Consider the following 25044-nt stretch of genomic DNA (forward strand, 5'->3'; position numbering starts at 1 on the left):
GTTGAGCCTAGTTGGTAGCGTACTGCAGACAGTTTTTAGTCACGGATTGCTAAACGACTGTGCACGCAAATGTACTCATGTGGTAATCTACACTTGGTATGCCCCGCCACCTCTCTCCCCTGCACCACTTGGTATATGCCTCTCTACGTGTTATGACTTGTTCATTTCTCAACCTACTATTTACACTGTTTGCAGGGGAAAGGCAGGAGCTACATTTATTTATATACCTGCTAAGATGCAAGTGAGCAAGGAGGGGCGGTTAGAGCTTGAAATCGGTCTGAATGGCACATACTGAACACCTCACCTCACGAGAACTGCTTTGAGCACAGCTGGCTTACAGCATCGCAAGGAACGCAACTGGTGCTAACCCAAGACCTCTTACAATCTCTAGCAACAAGTCCCAAGCAAGAATTCAAGTTCAGTCCGAGTGGTCCAAGCACTTTATGTCAAGACATTTACATACAAAATACAAAAATATTCCCAGCAGAATACGGTCTGTATCCCTGTCTCACATCCAATGAAAACAGCATCAACATTTGAAGACACCATTACCAAAGATTCACATTAGACATGAGGACGCCTTAGTCGCCATTACCACCCCCACCCCTTCATCAAAGTCAAGTTTTGAATTTTCCTTTGTATACTAGGCTGCCGCTCTGCCTCCAATCATCACTGAGCACAGAATCGAGGGAGGGTGAGGAGCGGAGAGTCTGTCCCATCATATCCACACTGGAGACTGTGGTAATCCAGTGATGCAAAGTACCTTGGGTAGGGAGTACCAGAAAATATGTGAATTTACATGTACCAAAATATGCCAGGGTGGCACGGATATTGGGCTCAGGGGCAGGTAAACCAAGAACTGCATGCTGCTCGGATCAAAGGGATAGGGAGGGTGCCTCAGACTCCTTTCCACAGTAGCCTCACTGAAGCCGAATAGGATCTGTGATTAAAAACCTGTGCCTAACCAAGTTCTTGAGTGCCATGAAAGACTATTTTATTTATTTATTTATTTATGCAATTTGTTGAGCGCGAACAATTGCCCAAGGGCGTCTCGGCACTGTGGATGAGGCAGAATGAAGGGAAGAGGGATCAGGTTACTGGTTGAAGAGCCATGTCTTTATTTTTCTTCTGAAAATGGTCAAGGTGGGGGCAGACCTAACATCAGGTTCCAGGGAGTTCCAGAGTTCCAACTATGAGGGCATTACCCACCTGCTGTAGATTTAACAATTTAAAAAAAAAATACATATTGTGCAAAAAGAGCTGTTTTCAAAGCAGTCTGTAGTTGCACACTTTGAGTGGGTTTTCGTTTATTTTTTTGCACAAGTATTTCTTTTTTGCAAGATACATGCAAGTTGAATCAGGGTTTGATTAACCTGGGGCACCTGATATGGTTTAATAAAGTTGAAAAATTCAGGGGCCCATATAAGGCATTTTTGTGCAAGAAGGATCATTCTACATGAATTGTAACTCCTAATAGATGGGTGGGCCACGTGCAGAACCTAACGATTCTTTTTATTCTCTCTAGTTCTTTTTCATGAAACCGTGTGTCTATCTGCAACAGACACCGGATACACCCAAAAACAAGAAATACCCATGACGAAGGTATAGCAAACATTTTTTCAAATGGTACCATACTTTCCTTCAGTTGGGACATTTCTATTGTGTTGTGGTCTCACTGCACCATTTTCAGCATTACAAGGTTGATTAAGACTGATACGCAAATTATCAAGCCTCCATAGTGACCCTAGGTTTTAGGACAACCCCACTAGTTGTGCAGTTCCTTCGTTTTCTTTCACTGGCAGTCAGTCGGTGTGCTATTTTCCAGAGACCGACTCACAAAGGTAAAGTAAGGCGGTGCTAAAGGTCACATTTGGAATGGTTAGATTTAGCTATTAGCTATCAAATGTAGGGAGGTTATAAGGGAACATAAAATTCATTTCAGTCTTAAAAACAGAGTGTTTTTTGCTTTCACTTTAATGCACTCAATAACAAATACATTTTCAAAATTACGAGAGCAGAGTGCCACATTGTACTGCTCCATAGTGGACGCTGTCTTGTCTGAGCCTAACAGAACATTTACCAGTTACTGAAATTTGAATTTCATATATTTCAGGCAAGACTTTGGCTGTTCTGAGAAGACACTGCCGGGGCAAGTTCTAGAACGCTTTTGATGCCCATTAATCAAAGTCCTGGCAAGCATGTACAGCAAGTTCTGGAACCTTCTTGCTGCCTGTCAATCGCTCACCGGGTAGGCATGCAGAGCAAGTTCACATATGTTCGATGCTCCAGCGAGTCACATATCTGGGAACAATGCCAGAGCAAGATCTAGAAAGCTTAGTACCCTCAATCACAGCCCTGACACATATGCACATTAATGCCAGTACACTGCAGCAAATCAAACTTTAACGCTTCACTGCCAGCAGGAGCTCTTCTATAAACACCTGGATGCATAATTCTGACAGATTTTCGAACTTTCACAGAGTAATAATGGCTTGCTGGCTATAGGACAAGAAGGAACAAGCATGGGCAAAGCCTATAGGTCTGGTGTGAGCTGCCAGCCTTTTGGCTTCGTCAATGATTGTTTGGTCATTGTTTTGTAAAGCGGCATTATTGGGAGTGCTGCTGGGTCCAGGCCAATATAAAAAACATTCATTAAAAGCAAAAATATTTGTAGGGTCTCAAAAAGGCTACGTAGCCACAGTAGTCCGTGGCACTGAATGGAACTACTTTGTTTGCAAATGTGTTCCTTGTGAAAACAGAATGCTGTCAGTCACAGCGAAGCTAGCCAATGACTGAAGCGGGCCGATCCAATGGCACATGATGTAGCTAACAGAAGAAAATGTGAATGGCACAAGAACAGACCAATGGATGAAAAGGGCTAGCTGAAAGCCCCATTACGTATATATACGATAGACCTAATTTTTGTAAAAGCAAAAGGACTCGGCAGCAGCAGAACTAAAAATAACGCAATGGAGCTCCTGTTTTAAATTTTCTCTATTGCGCACAGAAAAATATGCTCGGCCTAAAGTACTACATTTTAGTCACTTATGTCAAGCTCATCTTTAATCACAAGTCAACCTCTCTGACATCTGTCCAAACTCCTCCATCAAATATCTACATCAGTAGCCCTTCCGCCAAAGCTTTCCTGTGGCTTAATCTCAGAGCCCCTTCTCCCTCTCACCTGTATCAGTGTGACCTCTCGCATACGTGTGTCCACGTCTGTCACCTTCATCACAGGCCTGCATCAAGCCCGAGTGGACATTCAGAAGGTGCTTGGGACCTCTCTTATGTCATGAAAAATAATGTATTGTTTTTTCATTGTTCTCAGTACACAGATGGATTTGTGTTCATTTATTTATTTATTTATGGGTTTATACCGCGCTTGAATCGACTCACGGAGGAGTATCTCTGCGCTGATCTGGTGGTATAGCTGAGGGGGGAGAAGAAGCTACAAGACCCTGAGAATTCGACTATCCGGAATGTAGAGGGGTATTGCATACGGCTCCGATTTTACACGGTAGACATTTGCACTGAACACAATGTAACCGCTGGCCAAAGATATTGGGGAGCGGCCATCAGAACACCGGACACTTGCAGCTCCCCCAGGGAAGAAGTGGCTATTGGAAATTGTCTTGATGAGGAAAAGTGGCTCTGGGAACAGGAGGGCCGCTTTCACACCCTCATTCCAACTAAAAGAATAGCAACACTGTTTATTTGTGTTTGAAAAATACTATTCAATTCATTACCAACATGCGTGCCCCACCAAGCATTACACACACTGTGGAAGATGTCCTTTAACCTACAGAACTTTTAACCTGCATCCCATAGTGTATCTTAAATGTAGGTTAATCTTAAACACTGACTAGTTGGAAATGACAGCTCAAACGCAAATGAAAACAATGGGTTTGAGCTTGATTCTTCCCATAGCATGCGTTGTAAAGATATAACATGACTGCAATGCTGTTTATTCTTTAATATCTTGGCCCATGTGCCTTTGAATAAAGTATTAAGTTCAGCTAAAAGTTACATTTAAAAAGCACCGTGGGCATCAATATTTAGTTTTTCAGGGCGCTCTATCTCTTGCAATCACCCTCTCCCTCTCTTAGGACTGCTTGCGATGTTTTATGTCGCAATGGCCCAAAAACACGTTGGCAATGGGTTCTTGAAAGAAAGCGTGCTTGACTATATTAGTCCTTCTAAAGAGCTTGGTTTTCATAAGAAGATGTAGCAGAAAGAGCGGTGAAAGCAGTGAAGTGTTTCATTTGATCAAGTTGGAGTGTATTTAGTACTAGGATCAAAGCACCTACAAATGACAAGAGAAAGTGCATCTAACCCCAAAAACATAGTGTTTGAGCACAAACCTGCTCAAAACTCCAGGAGGAGCTAACCCAGAGTTCAGGAATGCTGGGCAGCACCAGCCTCTTGAAAGCGTTGCTTTACGGTAGTGTACCCCAAGCCCCAGTATTGCTTATAAGAATTCTCAAGAGAAGAGGCAGCATCGGAGGTGCCCCACCTCGCACTTTGTCAGATTCAAGGTAGGTCTGCTCCCTTCCAGTCCTCTCTTGTCTCCCACCGCGCTCCACTGCAGAGCTACATACATCCTGGAAGACGTTTTGCCAGCCCTGGAGTGAGATATGTTCACAGATCAGGAAGGGTATCCGTATGTCCGCAAAACTGAGCAGTCAGATCAGGGGATACCCCAACCCAGTGCTCCAAAAGTCAGTTGCTTCTCCGGACTGCCAATGAACATCGGTTTCTATCCAAGTTCCTTAGTGGTTATCAGTTTATAGCTTCTTGGTACAGAATCAAGCACCTGTGTTCTGCAGCAGTGGTGCCTACAGACTTGTTAGAACATCCAGTGTACTTCGTTCACGCCCCACAAAAGAAGGGGAGAAGGGAAGGTCAGTCTTGCTGTAGCAGCAGCTGGGGGGTACCCATTAATATCGCCCAGCTTTGGCATCGCCGATGGCACCCCAGACGTCAAACACAAACTCATCAGGGAAGGCAAAGTCCCCAAGCTTTTCATCCAGAGCTTCAGCAAACTCGTCCGGGTTGTGCTTATCCTTGCCAAGCTCCACCATGGTTGCAGCTGTGGAGAGAGAGATATTATCGTTAGAACAGCGGATAAGCCAGGCTTTTCTATAAACCCCAATGCCCACCAACACACTTGCATACACCTGTTCTGTCCCCACTAAAAATGATCATCAACACCACGCCCATGGTTCACCCACCTTGTTTACAAGCACCAATTACTCCAACCACAAAAAGACACAAGTTTCAACAAGTAGCTGAGGTAAGCCCGGAAAGCAGTGCCATGTAAAACATCAGCTCCCATTAAATATCCGTGTTAATTAACATTCTATCAGTACAGTTGCCCAACAAAACAAACACATCATTGTCAAGCAAAATGAGCAGATTTTTTTTTTGTAAGAAGAAAAGGGATTGCTAATTTATGAATGATGATCAAAGAGTATTTACCACAAAACTGACAATTGGGATATCTGCCCAGAGTTATACCCCATAGAGTAATGAGCACGACAAATTTACACGGAGAAGGGTAGAGCTCTGTAATCCACATGGGTTTGTCGAGATACGGCTTTACATGCGCTGGTAGCAGTAGAACGATTTCCTCTCTGGACAGCGTGGAAACAAGTGTTTGAAATGGAGGATGCAAGCGCACTTACCCAGATCGCAGTCGCGAATGCCCATGTAACTTTCAAGCAGGTCATCCACCTTTTCAATGGCCTTCTCCTCAAACGCAGATGGCTGGAAAAGAGACAAAGTTTTCTTTTCAGAACTAGGTGCACTGAGATGAGAACTGAGAAAAGGGAACTTTATTGTTATGCTAGTTTCCTAATGACCGTGTCTCCTATATAGTCACAGGCTTACCACTCTACAGCAGAACTTTTCATTCAAAATGCTGTCTTAGTGTCTGCAACAGTTCTGGCATGAGGTTCAAGCCACCCATTTTATTTGGTACCAGCAAATGCACCCCACATTTTTAGAAGTAAATGGTGAGGGTGTTGTACATGAGTTTACAGGACAGAAACTGAGGAAAGAAATGCAGCTTAGCACATTCATGTCCAGCACGGCAACCTCAATAGATCTACATGGTTTAAATCTAGTTGCAGGTAAAAAACACTTCTCAGACGAGGATTACATGGGAATGAGTAACAGTAGCATCTCCACAAGTGGTGTAAACGGAGGGGGGAATGTGACCCTAATCCAATAAAATTTAATTCCCAGACGCTGATGTGAAATCAAAATGATCAAAATCATGAATAGGTTTAAGAGGGACCAAGGGACTAAAAAAGAAAAAATAGAAAATCACAAATTAATTAAATGGTGTCTAATATAGGACCAAATATTTAGCATACCTGTATACTAACCCGAGTTCCACTTAAATTCTCTGTATGTTTTTTATAATGTGGATATCAGGAATCCAGTCCTGCATTTGACATCCCTTGGTTAAACACAGAAGCAAAAGAGGCCACATTCTTATATCGGGCAGAAGCTAAAAAAGCATGGTTAAAGTCAATTATCTTCTGCCAAAAGGATGTTTTTGTTTTCAGATGTTGCTGATGTAGAACTGTTTCTTTCCCATCGATTCATCAAGTATTGTTTGCTCTTTCGGGAGACATCGAGATCTGAGAGAAAGCATTGTACTGACAATGTCAGAAAACACTATTATAGCCTTATAGCCTGCCGCAGCGGGCTATACCGGCTATTAAAGGCCTGCTCCCGCGTTAAAGGCCCGAGCCGAAGGTGAGGGACTTTAACAAGGGATGGGACTTTAACCCCTTGCATGCTGCCGCGATTCTGCGCCTGTGCGGCACATTCCGATCGCGGGTGCGGTCATGACGGCCCCCAGCCGTCATCAGCACACGAGCACTGTAGTGCATGACGGCTGGGGGCTGTCATCAGCATGCAAGGGGTTAATAGCTAGTATAGCCCTGCTACGAAGGGCTATAAGGCTATTAGAACATTCTGTCATTAGAGGGCAGAATGTTCTAACAAATTAAACATAGGATTCTCGAAGGTCGTGGGGTTTTAAATCCCCTCGAGTTCCGAGATACCTTTGTAACACACTGGAATGTTGCTCTGCGGGCCTTTACAAGCCTGTAGAAGCAGGGAGTACTCCATTGTCTACAATGGAGCTCTAATACGATGTAGAGGACCTTCGATAAAAGAAAGAGAGAAGCCATGTATTTTGTCCACGAAAAGGCAGAGAAGCAGATGGGCTAGAGGAAAGAACCATATCTGATTGCAATAAGGCCAGGTAGGAAAACTTAAGCAGTGCAAGGCTGGAGGCACTGACACACACCTCTGGATACTTTGTGGTGTCAGACGAATGTCTAATTCTGTGCGGGACTGTGGAGTGCACCGGGCTGGGGAGCGGCTGTTCAGATAAGTAGTAATAATCTAAACTAGAACTCATATCAGATCTGTGTACAGAACCAATAAGTCCATTTAGAGGTTTTTCAAAATATTTTTGAGGACAGCACCTCTATGGCATCGTGCAGAGTCTCTCAGTCCTGGGCAACTTCATTGAAGGCATACTAAGGGTTGGTTTATGGTGAGAAAGGGATCAGCACTAATTTTTTTCTGTTTTCATGGGGAAAGTGCGAGACAGTCTGCCCGGAACAATGCCAGGGTTGGGTAACTGTGCACCGTAAATGTAAATGTAAATGTATTGCGACTTATATAGCGCACGTATCACCCGAAGGCATCAAGGCGCTTGCTTAGGGAACCCGTCCTGGTATTCCCCTGTGAGATACCCCGGCAGGGTATCCACAAGGTGAAAGCCAGGCATCCCACCGCGAGGGGCCGTAGTGGAGATTAAGCAAGCTATTGCCCAGAGTCGCAGAGTGTGACCCCGTGAGTCGAGTAGGCACCGGAGCGAGAATTGTCGAGTCCGTGGAATTTTGAGTCCGAGACCCGCCGAGGCGGGGAATCGAACCCTGGTCCACGGCCGATCTCAGCTTCCGGGTCTGCCGCCTCTAACCACTGAGCCACGCTTCTCCACAAAAGAAGACATGGACAACGCCAGGGCTTCTGGCTCAATAGGAAAGTCATCCTTTTTACGACAAACAAGTGAAGTTTTCCTTATGTAAGAGCAACCTAGCGCCATATACTGATAATGTAGAGGCAACCGTTTAGAATTGCCTTCTCCTACAGCTGGCCCTAACAGGTGTCCTGCTCTGCTGCTGTGGACGACTTCAAAAGATACATATTTTATCCCCAAATATATAGGCAGCAGAACAGCAAAGTGGCAGGAGATCACTGGGCTTTCTTCATTTTGTGTCCTGGGAATACGGTAGGCAAATTAATGCTCTTCATCTAAATCTTCATATTCATGTTGTAAAACGGGCACTTCTCAAAGTTAATGAACAATCAGTGAAAAGGGAAGCCAGAGGGGTGGATTAGTTAAAAATGCCAACATAAACAGCTAGGTCCTGGGCAATGTTCCCTCTAATCTGTTTACTCTAGTGTGGCAATGAAGGAGGGCCTCTGTGCACTGTAGCCATGGTTATATGCGCTAAAGACTAGTGAAAATACTCTGAGCAAGTGAGCACAGTGCACGATCTTTTAAAATTACTGGCGTTTACTCCGATGAATGGTTAATTTATCAATATGTAATAGTCATTTTTGAGGCAAAGGATTTAATGTAATTGCATTGTAAACCAAAATGGCCACATCACCACCTTGTACTTTATGCTCACCTTTGCCAAAAAGACAAAGCACGAGTCGAGCCCTCAAAAATGGTCATATCAACCTATTTTAATGTTTTCATAAATGTATTTAACTGTATGTTACCTCTCTGTTTATGCAGACTGTGATAGGAAGAAATGCAAAATGTAAACAGGGAGCCTGGTTTGGTCTCTTACACAAAAAATAAATCTAAATTACAAAAAGCTAAAAAAAATGCATTCTGAAGTTGTGTGTTTTACTAGTAATTCAATCAAATATTGCAATAAAGTATGCATGCTGGGAATTCTAAACCAATTTATAATGACTGATGTGAATTGCAAATAAAAAATATTACATTTTCTGCCCCGAATGCCGCATCTCTTTCCTAGACTTCACTTATGGTGATTGGACAGGAGAAATTCAGTTGTGTCAGATGGACTGACACCAGCCCAAAGTGTCACCATGTTTAGCTAGGCTTCTGGCTTTGACAAAAGTATTACAGGAGCCCCACAGAGCTAGGCAGGCAGGAACTTACTGCCTTGGTTTACTGTTCATCAGGCAAGTTGTACTTAAGATTGCAAGGGGTCTATTGTGATTAGCTCAAGCAGAGATGCTGCTGGCTATTCCTACTGTTGCTCCAGGTCTTGACAGTTGAGTTCTTTTAAGCACATCCAAAAGGTACCGACCTGTATGCTGGGTTTGCAATTTACAGATCTTAAAAAATTACTACAACAGACCAGAGACACACCGTGAAAAAGAAATGAGCTTGAACACAGCACAAATTGCTGTATTTAGAGGGTTGAAATTAGTTAACCATGATGTACATCGTGGCTTGCATTTCAGTGTTTCACTTCCAATGCATGTACTTTAAAGAATAGCCGTATGGTGTTAATCTGCTATTTATATTTGCAGGGTGAGGCAAAGTCTTTGCTCTGCCACATTTTCCCAGCTCTGCAAGACTGGTGCGAGTGCTGCTAGCACTACAGGCAGCTGTCCTCAGTCTGTGGATGACTCATACATGCCAACAGACCCGATTATGGTGGGAGACTGCCATTTTTTTAGGACAAAATTGCTTTATTCTTTCTGTCTCCCACATGAAATTGCCTCTGCTTCAATACAGGGTAAAATTAGGGAAAATAAATTACCCCTGACTTTTTTTTCTCAAAATCTCCCACTTTCCTGTTCTAAAATATTGGCTGTATGATGACCTATTTTGTCGTACTGGGTGTTTCACTGCTTATTTCTTAAAGTGGAAGGACGTCTCTGTGACACTCCGGTGGTCCGAGGGAAAATAAGTGTGGCGAATTCTTTTTAGACACTGGCATATCTTGAAATTCCTTGTGTGATCTCATCAAAAATCAAATGTTTTCATTCTTTATGCCTTAGATGTGTGATAAATGGTACAACGTGACATAGGCTTGCAGTGTAGGTGCAAGGTGTTTTGTCAACTAAAAAAAGCGTGCATAGCCTGCCCTACAAGAAAGTAGTCTACTACCTATACTTTGCACATGCAGCCACACTGACAGTGCCCTTGGAACAGAGCACATGCCTGTCACCTGTTTAAATACATGCATCAAAAGACAAGCCAGCTGAAGAAATGAACAATCACTCGCCTTTCAGTTCTCATTGGGGAGAGATTCCGATTTTAAAGGCGAGTAATGGAGGAGGCGGGTTGCATTTTACTGATTACAAAAGGTCAATACATGTTGGTTAATAAAGTAAAGGAGAGATGTATTTAGGTATGTTTGTTGGGATGATCAGCAGTGATGTGCACACAAGTGTCACTTGGATCATTTTTATTTTTTAAGCTCTGCACAAACGAAATCATGTCAGAACTAAAATGCTTCAGGCTGCCCTCAAAGAAGAACATAATATTCTTTTGAAAAGACGCTCCTCTTTTGAACGGGCGGCTGATTAGTACCCAAGTCTCTCTTTTGTTGCAGGATATTGTGCGCATTTACGGAGAGAAACTGGGCGCTGGTGCAAGGTAGTCTTTGCAAGCGCAGCCTAGAGGGAACATAGGTCTTGGGTGAGGAAAACAAATTTGCCCAAATTACGAGGAAAACCATGAATGTGGATAAAGTCGCTGCGTAAGTAAGTACAGCTCATACAAAAGCACGCACCTCTACAAATTGCTAAGTTTTGAGGGAGCATCTAGAGTTGGCGCAAACAGGACAACCAAGGTGACAAGAGAGGAGGTGCCTTCCTAAACCCTCGGATGTCAGCAGGCTATTGTCCCACTGTTTCCTCACCCCATTATAGGACTCCATCAAAGGTGATAAGCAACAAAACTACTATCAAAACACTGACTGCATGGTCTTGTGTTGATAGTGAGAGGCCTGTGCGTTCAACATGAAAATATTTTATTTGCATATGGCTCTGATTTTGCAAGGTAGGCATTTGCACTGAGCGCAATGTAAAAGAGGTCTGTGTAAAACAGAAGAGTGTGTGTTTGTAGATGTATGTGTGATGAGACACTTTAAACTGACAGCCACAACCACTTACTGTGAACACCTGCACCATTTCTAATGCAAGAACAAAAAGAGCTGAAGACAAAGTACAGTGTGTGAATGCAACAGGGAGGGCAATGACGAGCCTAGAGGGACTTGCTGGTTTCCTTCGGCTTCATACCTAGCTTGCTAGGCTTCAAAACACAGATTTGTTTCTAAACTTCCAAACTAATGAGATTTAAAAAACATTTCGCCTGTTCCTGCAGGTGTAGTCTGCAAGGCTTTTATTGAGTTTTTATTTATTTTTTATCTCGAAGCATATGTCTAATGGAAGAAAAACGAGAAGTGATGGAGAAATACAAATATGGATTGCACGGTCATTCCGTTGCTTTTAATATTTTTATTATCAGGTTTCTGACATTTGACAACTACATCTAACAAAGCCAACAAACAGTGGGATTCGTGTAATGCATTCATTTTTGAGACAGCAATAGGAAAAAAAATCTTACAACGTAGGCAATACCTGTTCAGTAGTTATGGTTAACTTGCACTTTTCATAGGAAATAGCTTTTACTGTTAGGCAATACTTTTGCCAGCGTTTAACAAATGTTACATTTGCATTGTATATACACATGTCTACTCCATCTACAAGCATGTTGTGCATCTTACCACTTCCTCCACGGTGGCAGGGCCTTTCGATCGTAGCCGCAGGGTTCCGCGCCCGGTGCCAATCTGCGGGTTGGAGCTGACTTTGGCTCCCCCAGATCTCTGGCCAATCATGTCTGAAATTGTAAGTGTGAGAGGTATCAGCGAGAACAACCACAAAAAGCTAAACTTGTGATCCAGCAAAAAATACTATTTCCTACAGGCTCTCGAGACCGCTTGGCCCCTCCCAAACGCCATAAATGGCCCTTTCACAAACTCCTAAATGCAGACCGGCTTAGGCCTATTGGCAAACCCCAACACTGCAAACTGGAAAAGTTGATCTCAAATGCTACTGCTCACACCCGTGACTAACAGCAACTCTTACACACCAGGCCGCACCCACTAAGTCAACTCGTTGGACTGGCTCACTGCCTCCCATGTGCTGGTTCTCCTCCCCCGCCCGTTCAGCAAACATGGAACAATCTTGTATCTCGTGCAGGGAGCAGTTCAGTACGTCGCAGCCCAGGGCAGCAGCAGGAAGCCCGGCCCATGAAATAGAGGCCTAGTCAGCCGCTGAGGGGAATCCGTCGGGCAGGTCGGGCGGGAACCCCGCCCTTCCGCCGTGAAGGTGCACCGGCCGCGACCTGTGCCGGCTCGCTGCTCCGGGAAGCCAGCCAGGGAGGGAAACAGGAGAGAGTGAGGCGGGCAACCTGCCAGAGAACACAACGCGGAGGGATAGAGGCGAAAGTCCATCGCTGCAGACGACATGGAAACCAAGGCAGAGGGAGGAGGCAGGAGAAACGAGAAAGAATGTGGAGGAACCTCTCACAGAACAGGAGGAGCAGAGAGCAGGGAAGCATTGTGAAGGGACTGCAAAGTACAGCAAAAATAATGCGTGAAATGTATTTGTGTACTTGATGTACACGATCTTGCGATCGTCTTCCAATCCTCAAGGCAATTTACAGCGCTTAGGTTGCGCTATATAAATAACGATAGATACAAACCAAAGCACTAGAAACCAGGCGCAGCCTAGAAAGAGGTGCAGGGAAACGAGTCAGAAAAAAAGCACATCTCCAGGCACACAATACGAGACAGCGAACCGGATGATTGAAGGGGCTAGTACACAAGAGCCTAGGAAGGAGATGTAGGAGAGAGAAGAAATAGGTGCAGGGTGGTAGGGGACTAAAAAAAAGCCAAAAAGGACTTACTAGAAAGAAGATGCATTTATCAACACGGGAAGGTAAGGGAAGGTCAACTGATCGGTAGATGTAGTGTGTAGAGGAAAAGGAAGAAATGAGGGACTAGGAACCATGGGCCAGATGTACGACCCTATTTTGCATGCGCAAGCGGGTTTGCGACCTGTTTGCGCATGCAACATCTAATAGAGTAATGTACAATCCCCATTTAGCGAGACACAATTTTTTTGCAACTCGCTAAATAAGAATTGCAAGTAGCTTATTAGGAAGGGGCGTTCCAAGTGGCCTATGTAAGAATGTTTTGAGACCGCAAATGCGTTCGCAAAACACTCGCAATTTACTGCCTTCTTCAAGAGGGTGGTAAATCACTCGCAAATGGGAACGAGTCCCCAGGGGACCCGCAAATGGGAAGGGGTCCCCAGGGGACCCCTCTCCCTTTGTGAATAAAGGGGATAATATTTTTTTAGGGGCAGGCAGTACTTGTCCTTAAAAAATGAAACAAAAACGTTTAATTTTTCTTTTTTTAAATGCATCCAGTTTTCTTTTAAGGAAAACTGGCTGCATTTTAAAAACAAAAACTGCTTTATTTAAAAGCAGTCCCAGACATGGAGGTCTCCTGAGCCCATCAGGCCACCATACCTCAGAGGAACAGCCATTCCCAATGCGGTCGCAAATTGCAAGTGCTGCATGAATAATGAATAGGCATGCAATTTGCGACTCCATTGGGAATCGCAAAAAGTGTCTCTGACACTGTTGTAAATGCCAATTAGTGACTCGCAAATTGCAACTCGCAATTGAGTGCGATTTGCGAGTCGCTAAATGCCATGGTCGTACATCTGGCCCCAAGTGCTAAAGACACTACAGACCAGAGGGAAATGAAAGACGAGGGATGGGGCAAGTGAAAGCAGTGGAAACACTGCTTCTCCTCAAGTCATCACTCACTGACTAACTGTTTTGTTATGCCCCAATCCCCTATCACCAGTCCTGTCCCACTAACTGCCTTTGCTTCCTACTCAACCAGCCTCCGTCTCCAGTCCCCTCAGCAGGCCCAACCTCTTCTGCCCATACACTTTCGTTTTTATACCACTTCTTTTGTCCACTTCTCCAACTCCTTCTTACCTCCTTCACGTTCAACCCCAGCGGAAATTACAGCAGGCCAAAAACGTAATCTACCTTGCTTTGTGGCTGCTATATTAACTCCCTGGGCCCCAAGCTATTCTGACATGGTGACTCAGGCTTCATTCAGTGCAGACAGGTGTCCTTGCACGTAGTGCCTTAAATATGACGGAGAATGCCTACATTTTCTGTCATATTTAGGGCATTAGCCCTCAACAGGAGACTGATGTCTGCCCCTCACCTCCCCCCACACTCTAATCTTTCTCTTTTATAACAGCTGTTAGATCTACATTAGATTTACCCAGTGAAAAGGAATTTCTCTCGATATGTAATTTTTTTTCAGTCCCACTATATGTGGCGAGTAAAAAGTAAGGCAGCACGGTGAATGAAAAGGGCTGACACCCAGACTAAAACATGGCAAAAGGTTATCGCATGGCGGAAGCAAATGAAAAAAGAAAGAGACAAATGAAGCAACAAGAGGCGGTACAGAAACCAAACAGGGGTGGAGCATTCAGGAGAACTAGTACACACACACACACACAAAAGAATGAGTAGACTGAACATGACTGGGTCAGAAGAAAATGCCGACAGCGGGAGGCAGGCTACAGAAAGACTTGTGGTCGGAGGAAGGTATGCACAGGGGCCTAACCCAACGCCCTCTAGCACAGGAATAAGGTATATCCTGTCCAGCACTCACCAAACGCCTTAAGCGGCTCAATCAGCTTCAAGGTGAATGTGCGGCCCCTGGGTAGGTCCTTCAGCATCTTCGCCACCTCATAGTGCCGGTAGCCAATCAGGCTCTCCCCATTAATGGACTCAATCATGTCGCCGATGTTGATCAGCTGCATTCGATCGATGGTGCTGCCCTCCTTGATCCTCTGGTGGGAAAAGGGTCGAGAAATAGTCATGGTTAGATAGGTGTTTCCTAATGTGGAACTGTGGGCTGTTTAGACCACATGCTGGGCTACAGGGCAGAGCAACAAAGACGTCATAGGGCACTAAAATGGGAGTATGTTTTAGCAAGGTGACCATACCGCTAGGGGGAAAGGTTATAGCATTGATATTGTTTATTAAACCTACGTTTGCAGACTAGTGTTCCTGGAGGAGAATATCTACTGATGGCAAGATAATGCATGTTGCAATGGGTCCTCCCACTTCAGAAATTGCCTTTACTGCCCTGTTAGTGATTGCATTTCACCTGAAAAGGAGTGTGCTTCAGTCCCAGGGCTAGTAGGCCTGTTCTTTAGTAGTCTTTCCTTTTCTTCTATTATAGGCCCGCTTTCCTGTCTTTCTTTATCCCTTTTTATATTTCTTTTTTTGTTGCGAGTGCCCAGCAGCTTCCCCGGCTTTATTACTGCTGCTGATTTTATCTGCAGTATATCGCATGTAGTTCTGCAATATACCACATGCAGTAAGTAAGGCAATGCGTCTAAACCAAATGCTTGTTGGGTTTGTGAGAAGGGCTAAATGGAAGAAAGAGTGAGTGGGTAGATAGACGAATGAATGCAAGAATGAGTGGAAGAGAACACATAGTATGAGCTACTGAATGCCTACATTCTGTAGTGACTTAAGAAGTATTTTCACTTATAAGCCAGACTTACTGGCACTTCCAATACTTGTTAAACCGATGCTGTCATTAAGAATACCTGCCACTAAAATCTTCTTTTGACTGGTTTAAGAATAGACCGTCATTTTACTAGAAAGTTCAGCTCTCTGTTTAGTACTGTGAAAGAGGCATGCACACAGTTGTGGGAGGTGGAGCCATGCTCACACCAAGAAGAGGAGCCACAATGTGGTGCTATGGGTAATAGTAAACTGACAACAAGGTGACTGCTGACCTGCAGTGCACTTAAGAAATGAATGCAACCAGGGAATAATTGAGTTCTAGTGGCTAAGTTGCCGACTTTGGAACGTGGAGTCCTTGATTCTTACCCGGTCCTTGGCACTTACTCAAAAAAATGTGATTATGGCCCTCATTTCAAATAATACATCTGTGTTATATTACTATATAAAACAAAAATACTGAACATTGCACTGCCTAAAGTATGTGGTCACCCATATCTATTACATCTGTTTTAAAGAATTTGGCCTCCGCACACCACATATTTGTATGTGCTGAAACATATTGGAGTACTTCTGATAAAGTTAAAAAAAGAACTAATGAGAGCAATTTAGATAGTTCCCTGGCAGAAAGGGACATTACGTAGGCGTATGGAAAAAAGAATGGTACCTTGATAAATGCATAGCCGGCTCCATTGTCGGTAATGGTCAGCCCCAGCGCATCCTCAGACTTGTACACGTCCACTTCCTTCTTCTGCCCCTTCACATGAGCAAAGATGAAGTCCTCCAAGCCAATCTGCCCTCCAAGGAGCTTATCCATGTCCACCTTGTGTGTATTCAATGTGCAAAACATGACCTGCGAGAAAAAGGATTGTAAGACTCGGACAATGAACCTGGAATGCATGGCAGAATTGTGTCAGGGTGAATAAAGCTGCGGCGCTGATTTCAGCGACGGCCCCCTGGGCACAACCTCCTTACTCACGGAACAGCGAGTTATTCAGAATCAATCAAAAACACTGTATTCATCCAATACTCCAGGTTTAGGATTCCCATGTAGAATTTTATTCATTCACTCCAGACATCCTTGCTTAGGAATGTAATCCATCAAGATATTATTCCATCATCCACATATTTACAATATCCCTATGCATTTTGGGCTAAGCGCCCTTCATCGGGGGATTATCTGTAAAAACAGAATAATGTATGATGCCTTATTTGTGTCAGGAACACTCGAATAACCTATCCTGGCTGGGAATGATCATCTGTCATCATTAGAAAAAGTGTCTGTGTGGGGCTGTGAAATTTACTGTAAAATTATCTTTGAAAAAGTGGTACAAACTTGCAAAAATAGACCTTGTATGCATCGGATCTTTGGCTGGATATGGCTTGTTAAATCATTTTTGTTAATTGTGTTAGAGACAACAGAAAATTTCTTTTAAGAATCCTTTCAACTAACTAGTCGGTATTGTGGAACAAACCAGCTATAGTTCAGAGGCTGAAAAAGTTGCAAATTTGCTACTGGGTTAAATACAGATGAACTCTACATAGGTTTTGCTCTTTTGCTAACACCTCGCTGATAGGACGGATCTCTCTATTCAGGCCTAAACATTTTTGTTAGACACCTGGGAGCTGAAAACCGGTGTATCACTTCACTACTTCTTGGAAGTGCTAAAACAGTGTGTATTGAAAAAAAAAAGTAAACCCTGTTAAAATTATATGCCAATACTTATAAACGAGGACCACTGGAATTGTGCGATTCTGTAGCTGCAGCGTCTTCTGCAAAATTATAGGTGTTCCGCATTTGCCATTCAATCCATCATCTGCTGCAAAATTTGCAGATTTCTTCAAAAAATAGTTTCTAGCTCAAACGGATCAATAGTTACTCAAAAAAGGCAGCAACAGGTGAACGGACTTTTTTTGTGAAGGCTGACTGCTCACATCACATTTCAGTTTCTTATTACTGTTTTTGGGTGTTAAACTAATACTAATGAGGTAAATGCTTTGACCAGACTGTTTTAACGTGTGCAAACATGGCAATACAATGAAGTGATACTAATAAAAAACGTGCCTTATTACACGGTATAATTTTCTTTTTCTTGCAGCATAATGTGCCCCTGCCTTGTTGGATAACTCCAGTGGCCATGCTTAAAATATCTGCCCTTCTTCATCTAGTACTCACCAAGTACAAGTCTCATGTGACGAATAACACGTTCACTTTGATAATTTAATTTTAAGGAAATAAAACAGCCATAATTCAAAGGCCAGTGGGACAAAGTGTACTCTGGTAGCTTCACATCAGTTAAGAAGGTAATTAAATGAAGTGCTGCCAAACAAGTTTATAATTATTATTTTTTAATCACCAGAGTTGCTACACTCATATAAAATCAGTAACTGGTCTGGAGTGTTCAGGTTTGATCAAACCTATTATTTCCTGGTCAAAATATATTAGTAAGTGTCTTGGAAAAAGAACTATTGCTGCCCCGCAGTCTGGGATAGATTATAAAGCCATTTCTAAACATGAAACCGATATTTTCACAGTAGGAACGATTATTTGCAAAGAGAGAGAGTTCAAGAGGGTTGCAAATCTAGCCAAGAAATGCCTTCCCAGTAAATACACCCCAACATCGGACTGTATACTGCTCCCAAAGATTGCAAATATGTCTAAATCTACATCCTACAGAATATGCAGACCTCCATCAACACAGTAAACATTACAGTTGATCATTTTACCTTTTGGAAAATGCTGATTTAATAGTTTATAGCAACAAGAGCTACCATTGTGGCTAGATTGCTGACCTATAGAAAAGTAATATAATTTGCAAGACAGTTTCCTACCTAGAAAACTGTGTAATATTGGGGGAATTACTGTATTGAACAAAAACTCAATGCAAGTAGGCCTATCTCTGGGATTCTGAATCTGGGAGGGCAACGAAGAGGCACAGGTGGGCCAAGAAAATGGGTTAGGTGTGGGCAAAAGTCAACAAAAGTTTTGAACGATGGGCTTTTTTCATGCAGACGAGGACATAGGTCTAACTTTAACAAGTTTAAGAAGTGAAAGCAACCTATCTTAAGATATACTTGATCTAATTGACAGGACCATTGGCCCTGCCCAGTGCTCAATATATAATGTACAGCTGTCCTGTAAGGAGACCGTCCTTTTTCAGGTCTAGCGAAAGAGTCCAAAAACAGTTACACGTCATAGGAACAAATCTTTCACTCAAACAAAAATTCAATTAAGGTGACCACCTGGCATGGAAGAAAATGCTGGGCATTGCCTGTTAAAATTTAGTACTCAGTCTAAATTTAGGACAAAAATTCTGGACAAAAGGTCAACTTTAAAAATACATCGGAGGTCAATCAATAATTTAAAAATACTGTAAATTGACGGGTGACACAAGTACTGTTCAAAATAGGTTTGTGTTCTTCCATGCGCATAACACAAAGCTGAATAGAGCAAGCATTCACATGTATTGGGGCTTGTTTAAAGATTTAAAAAGTAGTAAATATATGAAACAAATGAAAAGGCTAAACAAGTACAGCTTTCTTGGAAGGGTGGCCGGAAGAAAACCACTTCTCCCCAAAAAGAATAGTGCTGCATGGCGTATGTTTGCAAAGCACAACCTGACTTCTACAATACTCTCCTCTGGACATATGAGTGTAAAGTGAAGTACTTTTGCTATAATTCAGAACAATATACTTGGCGGGAAACAAACTCCGCATATCATTACAGGAACCTCATACACAAACTGTCAATCATGGCAGTGATGGTGATTTGGGCCTGCTCAGGAGCTGGGGCACCTCATAATCACAGAGTCCGCTATTCATTTCTCTTTATACCAGCATATTCTATATGAAAACATGAGACTATCTGTCAGTAAAATAAAGCTTCAGCGAAAATTAAGCATGCCACAGAACAATTATCGAAAACAAAACAGTAAATCTACAACTAAATAGCTGAATAAGAAAGTCAGGATTTTGGACCGGCCACATTAGAGTTCCACTGCCGAGTTGAAGCAGAACCTAAAGGAGGTGTGTGTAAACCAATGCCCTCAAACATCACTGAGCTAACAAGACATTGTACAAACGTGACGCTCTACAGAGGAACATCGTCTTGCAAACGGAAAGTGGGGTTGAATTATTGTAGAGCACTGCAACTACTAATTTACGAATCCAGAGACTGTCCATGCAAGTACCCAAAACCTTTGGGGAGCTTTTATGACGTAACTTGTGATTGTGTGGGCGTTGTTAATTACCGATGACCAAGATGTGACATGGGAATGGGGGATGAAGTATGTACATTTAAGTGACTAATAATGGTGCGTCCTAATCAAGCCACTGTTTACTAATTTTAATGTTGTGAAAAGACAGTAAAATAGTGTATTAAAGAAATTCCAATCTGAAGAAGGTTTGTATTAAGGAACGGGACAACATTTTCCCCAAGTTATTGCTGCGAAGGGAGTTTCCATGAGGGGCCGACTTACTGTTGATTTACACGTAATGAAAACTGAAGTTTGTGAGTATTATTTGCAACTTGAGGGTTCATTTATCAACAATTTAGAGTGGGTGAGGACTAAACAAAGTTCAAATGTATATTAATATGTAAAACAATGGAACCTTACACAGGTGTACTTTCTCACTTCTTCTCTAGGTGCTTTTTAGGTCGAAGCCTAGAGCTGCGCACATGCGTGGTCTTGCTGGCGAGATTTAGTGTTTTTAGGATGGTTTCAGTACAGGGCTTTAAGTCCCGCCCCTCTTTCCCATTGGCTGGTGTCACCATTTATGCGAAACGGTGGCCAGCCATTGGAAAAGAGCTTCCACTGACGTTCAGTTTTCTCTTTTAGAGCCGTCCCACTTGGACCGGCTGACCGGACTTCCTGCTGGCGTAAAAGTTTTATTATCTTCTTTATTGGGGGCGAAACAGATGGCCCAATAAAGAAGATAATAAACCTTTTACTTTAGCAGGAAGTCAGGCCAAGTCCGTCCAAGTGGAACGGCAGAAATACAGAAAACTTGGTGTAGTGGCGAGCGCTTGTTTTCATATCTGTTCTCGTCTCTGGCTCCCTTTTTAGCCCAAACACTAAAATGCCGCACTTTCGAGTCTCAATTTACGAGTCGTTTTAGCAAGGCCAACGACCACGCATGTGCTTGGAGCAAAGCAACAATATAAAGAAACTGAAACCTTCAATATACACATGATTGAGAACGCAACCAAGGTAGCAATGGGCATCTGCTCTTTATCAGCAGCCAATGGGTGAAAGCGCGAGTTCAGGGATGGGTTTCTTTTGTCACGTGTAGTAGTTCTTTTCCCGCAGTTGCATCAGCCGAAGGGAGCCATCACAATGAAGTTGAAAGGCAGCTCAATGCTCCAATGGTAAAGCCGGAAGCTTGCCCGATAGCCTCTCAGCTTCTGGAGGGCGAGTCCGAGGCTGCACGGTAGAATTCTTTCAGTCGGCCCGCGAACTGGAAGCCAGCTGTGAACAAGCGCAAGGTAAGGGTGGAGGGGGAAGGGTGTGCAACTGGGTAGGGAGTCCGGGGGGTTGTAATAATGGGACGAGGGGGCTAAAGGAACCCGAATAATTCAGTACAGTGAGCGGAGGGGGTCCGTGAAGGTTGACTGGGGGTTGTGCTCATTGAACTGTGGAAGTTATTGAGACATCACGGTGTGCTGTAGAAGGAGCCCTGTGGGTTACTTGTATGTGTAGCTGTAGGTGTGTGGAGACAAGTACGGTTACCATATGAATCCATGGCATTTGGAACTTAGCCTCATGTATTCTGGGAGCGGCAGTTCTGGTATGTTTCCAACCCATTGATATAACACACTTAAAAACAATCATTTGGAGAAAAAAATGCCGGCTCCGAAGCCTGTTGTCTCTCATGACATAGAATGATCTTCTAAGCTAAAAAAAGGTTGGATACTATGTGCATTTTCACAGTACTAATGTAGGCAAATGCCTCTAATCTTAATTATGTAGTGGAAGCAGCCACGCGCAAAGGATGGAAGGGCGAGTGTGAGCCCTGGGCTTTAAGGTGTTTTACGCACACATTGCTTCTGTCTGCGCGTTGTTGCGTTGGAGGTTTCAAGGCGCATCTTGTTTGTCAGTCCTGCATCCTATGCTCTCAGTGGCCCCAAGCGCCTAGAGGCGGTGAGTTTTTGATGCACATTACGTGTCAAGCGCTGTACAGATGTTAGAGGAAAGTCGTTTAAACTGCAGTTCCTTTGCTGCATGCTTGGCATGAGATCTTCATTTAAGTCTTTTATTTCAGGTTTGCAGTTTTGTAATGTTTTTACTGTTTGTCTTCGCTCTGCGTCCGGGTGACTGGCACACAGCGCATTCAGTAGGAAGCACTGCACATTAATCAGTCATTTTGATTCTGTTGCCATTAGTCACTATCACTTGCTTTGCTTATTTTGCCTGGAGTTGATATTACCCTATACATGCTTTAATACCGCCCGGTTCTGGAGATGTCAGAGAGGCATTATTTTATTCTTCGATTCTTTTTTGTCTCTGATGAATTGCGCTCAGCGCTCCAAAATGTCTTCCAGGTAGTCCTACAAAGGAGCCTCAGAGTGGTAAGGAATGTGCTGGGAAGTGTGTGTTTAACTTCAGGAAGAATTGTGATGCTACCAGTGTAAAAAGAAAAAAAAAAAATCAACGTTTTTAAACTAAACACAACTTTTTGATCAAGCATAACGGAAAAAAAAGACTCCGGTTCGACTTTTAGGATGGCCTTTCATTATAGGTGGACGAGCCACTGAAAGTTCGAGCCAGGCTCGTTCTTTTATGTTGCAGCAGTGCTTGTGTTTGCAGGCCATCTGTGTTGTTGATTGCATGTGTTTTTTTTACTTCAGCTGCAGCACCATGTTGCATTGCTGCTTGCCTCCTCCAGCTACCTCACTTGCGCTGCGAGGCCCTAGGGCAGTTATGCGCTATACAAATGCAATTTTTCATTTCATTTCATTTCACTTGGTGTATTTACGCAGCACAGCTGTATCACCTTGTGGCTATCGCATTAATATCTAATTCCCCCTTCACTCTCACACATTCATTCAATCTGCTACTTCATTTCAACATCCCAGGAGATGAAATCACCACTATAAACCATAAACTATAAAGTTTTTATTACTGGAATAATCTCCACGTGTTGTGTTTATCATTTCTGCACTCAGCGAAGCTGTGATATTTCATATGCAACCCTCTTACACATCACTGCAGCAGTTTGTCAGTGAAGTCCCATTCAACTCCAAGGTTTCCCTCAGTTCCGGTTTAAGACACTTTTTCAAAAATGTATGGTGCCGAGCTTCTCAACAAATTTCAGGTTAATTAAACATAAAAGCAAAAGTTTTAATGCTACTCTGACTAAAAACGGAATAAAAAGAACAAACTAGCACTATGCACAAAAACATCTGCATTAATTAAACAACATGTATGGCACATAGTTCCCGAAAGACCTTTATTCAGGATTTCACCCCAGAATCAAGGCTGCAGCTGATCTCTATGTTTGCCCACAGCAATGAATTCCAAGCAAAATCCTCAGATTATATTGTTATAACATAAAGGAAGAATCACTTTGAACAAGACGTTTTCCATGATCAACTGCTCTCAGAGACATTCAGCAATCGCAGACATGTATGCCCTGTATGAGGCTCATTGGCGGGGTGTCCTTAGCATGGATTTAAGATAAGCAATCTAGAGGGAGAGATGATCAAAATCAAACATCTTGGGGGGTATTGTGAGTTTAAAAATAATGTAAAAACAACTCTGTACTGCGGTTTAGCGCCTAGACACCTCCGGGTAATTGTTGAGATTTCAAAATGCCTATAAAATAGCTATGTACATTTAGCATCCCACAAACAACTCTCACACCAGTGGCCCTTTATCAAGGGAAGTGAGGCCACAATCGCGGAAAGAACAGACACGCTCGTTGTTTGCGCACCTCCAGCTTCACTGTTCTCAAACTATGCATTGACATCACCCACCTTCCTTGGGGTCATTTACATAGATCTTCTCCTTTCTTGGAGCGATTGAAATTTAAAACAAGAATTAAAAATGCAATAGGTCTCGCCTTTCATTAGGTTAAAGCCATTTGCTTTGCTATACAATACACTTTGCAAAGCAAATGGCTTTAACTTAATCAAAGGCGAGGCCTATTGCATTTTCAATGCTTGTTACTTTATGATTTACTGCAATACGACTGTAAATACACCTCTAATGTTCAAGCAAACTAACCCCTTCATTTCTATTGAGAAATTAGTATGGGTGTGGTTGTGTGGAGATTTTACACTTTCATGGCACTTTTGTGTCACAGTAACGGAGTGGGCCTCAGCCAGAGGATTTTCCGGAGTCAATGGTTTAGAGAAGGGTGGCCACCAGGATCATCTCTCTCGCCCAGTGGGTAATAAACAAGAAGTCTGCGAGCCACTGAGGAGACTGAATAAACACACTTACACTCCAGTTTCACTAGAAACAAGCAAGTGTGCAAGTAGATTTAAGCAATGTACCAGAATGGTACCCGGAATTGTAGAATACTTCCAGCATTGCGAGAAATTCAATTCTAATCCATTTTTTAATGGTAATACCTTCCACTGTGTGTTATAATTGCCCACCCCAATGGTCATCAATGTACTAACCTAGTAAGAATCGGTGCTGATCAAGTCCCTGCAAGACGCAAAATGGATTGTGACATCTTGGTTCCACATAGATCCTCCGCTGAGCCCTTCAACTCACTTAGCTTTCTCGAGACACATTTAGGCTGAAGACGCCGCCCTTCCAAGCAGAGATGTGGGTCTGCAGTAACCTTTCAAAAGGCTCACATACTTACTAATGAAGGACGGTGCGGCAATGTAACAGCAGACCAGAAAAGTGCCTTTGATTTAAAAAATAAAAAAAAGGAAAAGGAAAAGGAAAAAGCACCAGTGGCCTGGTCCTGGAGATTCACTGGATCCTGAAAGCTGTCCAGAAGGCTAATGTATAGACCATGATGGTCACTTTCCAACAGTATCACATGGCTACACAGGTCATTCACTTAAGACAGATCGAAAACAGTGATTCACAGTTCACCCACATGGGTAGAATAGTCATTCTTCACACGTGGTTACAATGCTCCTTCCCAGGTATTCAGACATGGCTATCTTAGTTAGCCACCGACATTAATTTTCCAAACATTCAAACATGGCTTCAACAGTCATTCAACAAGCACTAGCACATGAACAGAACAGCCAGTCAACACGCCCTGAAACATGCTTGGAATACTCGCGTGCAGACATGCAGATAAGGCTGAAATAGGCGCTGACTAAGCATTCACACGTGGCTGCACATATTCACTCCGCATGCATTATATGGATGCCTAGAATAGCCATTTACCAATCATTAACACGGGGCTGGAAA

The 25044-nt window shown here is 43.1% G+C and overlaps 1 protein-coding gene and 1 long non-coding RNA gene across 3 annotated transcripts in view; both read right to left on the minus strand.

Annotated features, from left to right (window-relative positions):
• Positions 1-422: 422 nt before the first annotated feature.
• On the minus strand, positions 423-3154 carry LOC144823257 (uncharacterized). The gene is made up of 2 exons (XR_013608759.1): positions 1383-3154; positions 423-989 (listed from the first exon to the last, which is right to left on the minus strand). It is a non-coding gene; the product is annotated as an uncharacterized LOC144823257 (long non-coding RNA).
• Positions 3155-4256: 1102 nt separating this feature from the next.
• GIPC1 (GIPC PDZ domain containing family member 1) overlaps positions 4257-25044 on the minus strand; it is a 43216-nt gene continuing 22428 nt past the window's right edge. For both annotated transcript variants that reach the window (XM_078681594.1, XM_078681603.1), the window contains exons 3-7: positions 16329-16514; positions 14796-14976; positions 11811-11923; positions 5685-5766; positions 4257-5089 (exon numbers count right to left, since the gene is read on the minus strand). In XM_078681594.1, the coding sequence (XP_078537720.1) occupies positions 4938-5089; positions 5685-5766; positions 11811-11923; positions 14796-14976; positions 16329-16514 (714 nt within the window). In that variant the 3' untranslated portion in view covers positions 4257-4937. The remainder of the gene's footprint in view (positions 5090-5684; positions 5767-11810; positions 11924-14795; positions 14977-16328; positions 16515-25044) is intronic.

Source organism: Lissotriton helveticus, chromosome 1_1, assembly GCF_964261635.1.
Source record: "Lissotriton helveticus chromosome 1_1, aLisHel1.1, whole genome shotgun sequence".
Lineage (NCBI taxonomy): Eukaryota > Metazoa > Chordata > Amphibia > Caudata > Salamandridae > Lissotriton > Lissotriton helveticus.